At 33.9% G+C, this 5,355-nt stretch overlaps 1 protein-coding gene across 4 annotated transcripts; it reads right to left on the bottom strand.

Annotated features, from left to right (window-relative positions):
* Window positions 1–459: 459 nt before the first annotated feature.
* On the bottom strand, window positions 460–3,811 carry LOC142549283 (nuclear pore complex protein NUP50B-like). Of its 4 annotated transcripts, none has more exons than XM_075658139.1 (2): window positions 3,643–3,811; window positions 460–2,079 (listed from the first exon to the last, which is right to left on the bottom strand). In XM_075658139.1, the coding sequence occupies exon 2, from the start codon at window positions 2,036–2,038 to the stop codon at window positions 674–676; it is 1,365 nt and encodes a 454-aa protein (XP_075514254.1). In that variant the 5' UTR covers window positions 2,039–2,079; window positions 3,643–3,811; the 3' UTR covers window positions 460–673. The 4 variants fall into 4 exon arrangements, with proteins under 4 accessions (XP_075514254.1, XP_075514257.1, XP_075514255.1 ...); XM_075658142.1 differs by lacking the exon at window positions 3,643–3,811 and adding an exon at window positions 2,884–3,306; XM_075658140.1 differs by lacking the exon at window positions 3,643–3,811 and adding an exon at window positions 2,913–3,306.
* Window positions 3,812–5,355: the final 1,544 nt, after the last annotated feature.

The raw sequence follows: 5,355 nt of genomic DNA, 5'->3' as shown, positions 1-5,355 counted from the left end.
CCTTAGGAGATAAGAACCAATCTGTAAAAAGGTTTTTCAATAAATATGAATTGACACCACGGTAGTCTCAGAAATTTGAAAGCACTCACAACAATAAGAACGAGCAAAGATCTCTAAAATAATTCAAGATTAGATAGAAATTCTTTCGCTCTAGTTGTATCCAAAAAAATGACAAAAATACGAATATATCATAAACTCATTCATCACAGACAAAAATTTGTGGTAGAAATATTTTGTGAGACATCTCTCTTATTTGGATCATCCATAAAAAAATATAACTTTTTATACTAAGAGTATTACTTTTTATTATGAATATCAGTAAGATTGACCCGTCTCACAGATATAAATTCGTGAAACCGTCTCACAAGAACCTAGTCTTCATCACATATCCAAGAAAACAAGAGGATCTTTTGTGCCATATCACAGACTAAAGATTTTGCACTAATAAAGATTCATGTCTCCAAAACAAGATATATTTTGCCCATAGAAAATAAGAGAATTCACAAGGTTAAGGTTTATAAGAGAACAAAATGGGCGGTGGTAAGGAGGCGGAGTTTGACAAGTGATATGACTCAAAACCCCAAGCTCTCTTTTCAAAGCTTCCCTCTACAGCAAGAAGAGAATTCAGGCTAAGGCCCTACCCAGAATAAGCATCCAACTAGTTATCCAGCGTCTAGGGAGAATTTTCTGGGGTTTTCGGGGAAACACTTGTGCTATCTTTATGAAATGTGACAGCTGTATGAAAATTTTCGACTGAAGAAGCATCCTTGAACTTCAAGGCAATTGTAGAAAGACCGTCTTTCCCTTCACCAGCACTATTCACACAGGTAAAAGTGATGCCTTTTTTTTCCATATTTGTTAGCTTCAAGTCCGGGAAAAGATTAGCATTCAAAATTAATCTGTAATTTCCCTGAGACCTCATAACGAGCCGGGATTTACCAGTCCCTGTTGTTGGAACATTGACCTTTAGATCTCCCTTTCCCCGCTCCTTCCACGCTCCACCAACATACTCAAACAGCACAGCATAAGCCATGAAAACAGTTTTCTCATTCTCTTCTCCTGTCTCGACAGGAACCTCCGGCATGGAAGAAGATTTGCTACTCTCACTCTTGTAAAAGGTATTACAACCAAAAGTTCCAAACAAGGAGGAGTTTCCATTGTCAGAAACACCAAAACCAAATGAAGAGTGATCATTCTTCAGTCCAAAAAGGGAACCAGTGGTTGAACCCAATAGAGAACCATCTGTAGGAGTTGATCCAAATGAGAATGTGGAACTAGCAAACCCTCTTCCGGCGAATCCGGAAAAAGCATTTTGGCCATTTGAAAGTTTTTGAAATGAGCTAAAAGAAGCAGCATCGGAATTCTTTTCAACAATACCCTCCACATTTGCTTTTTCCTCGTTATTTATCTCACCTTCTGTATCCTTGTTAACTTTATTCTCAGTATTATGATTTTCAGCAGTGTTTTTGGCTCCTTCCCCAGAATTTTCACTTTTTGCCACCTCCGATTGCTGGAAGTTGTTAGCAACATTGACACCGGTTTTCTCCTCCTCCAGATTAGATTCAACCTTCAGCCCATCAGACTCACTTGCATTGCTATTATCAGTCTTGACATCTTCCTCGGCTTTCTCACTCGTGATATTACACTTGTCTAGATTAGTTTCAACCTTCGGCTCATCAGGCTCAATTGCATTGTTACTATCAGTCTTCACTTCCTCGGCTTTCTCACTCGGAACATTACACTCCTCTACCTCTACTTGTGGAGCAAAGGAAGCAGGAGGAACCAAACGGATTGTAGCGAATGGGTTAGAAGCAAGAACAGGAGTTGGGTCCGGGGCTGATGAAGTTGAAGATGTTTGATGGCGACGCACTTTCACTATTCTTCTAGTAGCCAATACCTCATCGCTTGCTCGTTTAAATGTTCCTTCTTCATTTTCACAAGTTCCCTCGTAATCATCAATACCAGGATTCTCTCGAGACAGTTGTACCCCTGCAGTCCTCTTTTTAGTATGTTGGAAATTGTTTTCAGCATCCCCCATGGTTCATATAGTTTCTTCAGCAAAATGGAAAAGAGTTGTATCTGCATAAAACCAAAACAAAACTCATGGAATCCTAGATGACAGCAAAAAAATACAGTACAATGGCATGGGCTAACCACATCTAAGTCCCGAACTAGGCAAGAACAATGATGTGAAAGCTCTAGAACTTCTCCCTCAGTCGATCAAACAACGTGGGTGCGAAATGTAAATGGATTATTTGGCAGAGGAGCAGAAGCAAAGTGGTTTCAGATACTTTTTAAATGTTTTGGCAACTGCTAATCACATCTTTCATGAATATACACATTGATCAAACCCGAAATCCTTGAATGTCTACATTTATTTGTAACAAAGTAATAGGCACTCGATCGCAACAGTGTGGCTGAACCACGTGAGACCGCTACAAGAAACATAGAAGCATGAACAACATGGTTTACACTTTTACCAATTAATTCTCTGTAATTATAGTAAGTCAGAATCACATCGTAGTTTGGATAAAATCCCAGAAAAATCCAAAGCTGCGATTCGAATCAAACTATCAGTGAGTATAACTTCCCATCAAAACAAGGATAAAATGACCAATGGACAGATTATCTTTCTTATTTTGCTTTCCAAAGTATAACTAGAGATGAATGATCATGCATGGCATCTTATAATTTTCGCCAAACACCTTGATGATGGCTGATAAAAGTGTAACAAAAATGCCTAACTAAAGGCATCATCATCCAGATAATACTTCGAAAAAGGACATGTTTACATTAAAAGAAATTTTCTCGCATAACAAGAATGTTTGAATTTTGTCTAGAAGTGCCAAAATAAAATAACAAACTACAGGGAAATTGATGAACCTAGAAAAACAGAACATTTATCTTCATACTTGATAAAACGACATCCGCTGCAAAATATTTGGTAAGGATCAATATTGAAACCTCAATCCATCACAAAAGTCATGATAAAATCTTTCCCAAAAAATCACCCATAAGCTTGGACTGTCAGATTTGCACTTTCATAAATGAAATTGATATAAATATTTCAATTTGGAAGGTTGAAATCCATTAAAATGACAGATATACAAGTTTAAAATAACAGTGGAAGAACTTAAGATTCAAACTTACTCTATGGTATCCAAGAAAATGAATTGAATATGCCGATGAACTTGAAATGATTTGATTTAAACAAAAACAGACTTGGGGAAAACTATATCCTCGCGAATTTAAAAAAGAAATAAAATCCATATATAAAGAATTGGGAAAATTCATATCCATAAACAACCCCATCACAGCATAAAAAAATGTGTGTGTGTGTGTGTGTGTGTGTGTGTAATCAAATGGATTAATCAACACTTTCTTCACTGGCATCCAAAAAGTAGCCCGACCCGCCATTCCTCTCAATTAACAAACACGAGAACACTCAAATTAAGATGTCAAATTAGCATCGAAACAAAATCGAAGTAATTAAAAACCAACAAATAGAAAAATTGTTTCAACATCATAATATATGACGGTAACAATCATTTTCGATAATTTTTTACCACAAACAAACGCACAATTGCAAGAAAAATACAATCTATTGAAGCATCCCGGGAAGAAAGAGGTGAGAACAATTACCTCGGAGGATTTGAAAGGACTTCGTTGGCTTAAATTTTAATCCTTGCAATTTTGAAAATATGTATTGTGGTGGCATCTACTAAAACCCTAGAGGCCATTGACTGAAGAAAATGTGACAAATTTGGAAAGCCAACTTTTTCTAATCCCTTTATATCCCACTCTGAATAGTAATTTTAAATTGGATTTATTTAATTTTCTGTAAATAAAGTGGAAATTTGAAAACCCTGAAACATCAAAAAATTTATAAAAATCAGTAATTATCTGATATTTTGATTAATTTGATGGTTATTTTAATATATATTCTGTGAATTATAAGTAGGTTAAATAATAATTATAACACATATTTTTTTCGTATTTAAAAATAAAGTAAATCTCCAACGAGTGTGACGGGTCAACTCGGTTCGTACCTAAAATAAAAAGTAATACTTTTGACATATAAAATAATATTTTTTCATTGATCGAATCGGGTTGGAGATCCATCAAATCAAATTAACTCATAGACAGTTTCATAAGAATTTTTGTGTTAAAAGTTTGATAGTTCAGGAAATCAGAATTAGTTCTTCTAACACTTAACTTTGAGTATGACAGTTTCACGGATTTATATATGTGAGACAGGTCGATCCAATCAATAATTATCATGAAAAATAATCTTTTTTCATGAGTTGTGTCAGATCGGAGATCTGTCACATAAAAATTAATTCGTGTGACGATCTCATAATACTTTTTGTGTAACAATATAGTATAGATATTTACTACCTATATATCCACATGCATAAAACAATTAATTAACGGATTTATTTTATGTTAAGTTAGATATTTGTATTATATTAATTAATCAAAATTACATTCATATATAAAAATTTTGTCTCATTTCTAAACTTAACTGATAAAAGAGCCTAAACCGATAATATATTTTATTTTTTAAATTACTTAGCAAAAAATAGTTATCAAAATATGGAAAAATCATCATAAAACTCAAATAAACTAGTAAATTGAATAGTATACAATTAAGTAAAGGATAAGTTAGAAAATTGGTCCAGAAAATGAAAATTAATTGAGTAAATGAAGTAATTTACAAATCGAGAAAACTTAATTTTTTTTCCTTAAAAAATACAAAATTTAAATTCTCAAATTTATTTTCCCAGTATTTCTCCTCTCGGTCCGCTCATACATCCGACCTCGGTAGTATAAGAATAACCAGCCCGGTTAAAACTCGAAAAAGGTCAGGGCCCAACTGGGAAGTGTTGTGAAAAAGTAAAAATTTATGGTAAAAAGTAAAAATCTCAAACTCTCAAAATTTACCAAACTACACACTTTATAATATTTTTCTCTCTACTCAATTGTGATTTTCTTCACAAATGAGAGATCTATTTATAGGAAATCTTTACAAATAATCCAAAAATAAAATACATCATTACCTACATCATCACACACTAATTTTCAATATTTACAACTCTTATTTTCAACATTCAAATATTCAACATTCAAATATTCAATACTCACATTTTAAATATATTTTTCAACACTCCCCCTTGTGATGATGATCATAATGATTGTCTTCATTACGTGTTTTTATACTGCCTCGTTAAAAACCTTACTAGGAAAAACCCATTGGGATAAAAACCATAGTAAGGGAAAAAGAGTGCAGTCACGTAAACTCCCCCTCATGTTGACACGAACAATTCTTCACAAATTTCGTAGATTGCGCATCCC

This window comes from Primulina tabacum, chromosome 6, assembly GCF_025594145.1.
Source record: "Primulina tabacum isolate GXHZ01 chromosome 6, ASM2559414v2, whole genome shotgun sequence".
Lineage (NCBI taxonomy): Eukaryota > Viridiplantae > Streptophyta > Magnoliopsida > Lamiales > Gesneriaceae > Primulina > Primulina tabacum.
This window is presented reverse-complemented; position numbering and strand designations above follow the sequence as displayed.

Excerpts from the sequence above, each read along its gene's own strand:
- LOC142549283 (XM_075658139.1), bottom strand. The coding sequence starts at position 2,038 with ATGGGGGATGCTGAAAACAATTTCCAACATACTAAAAAGAGGACTGCA.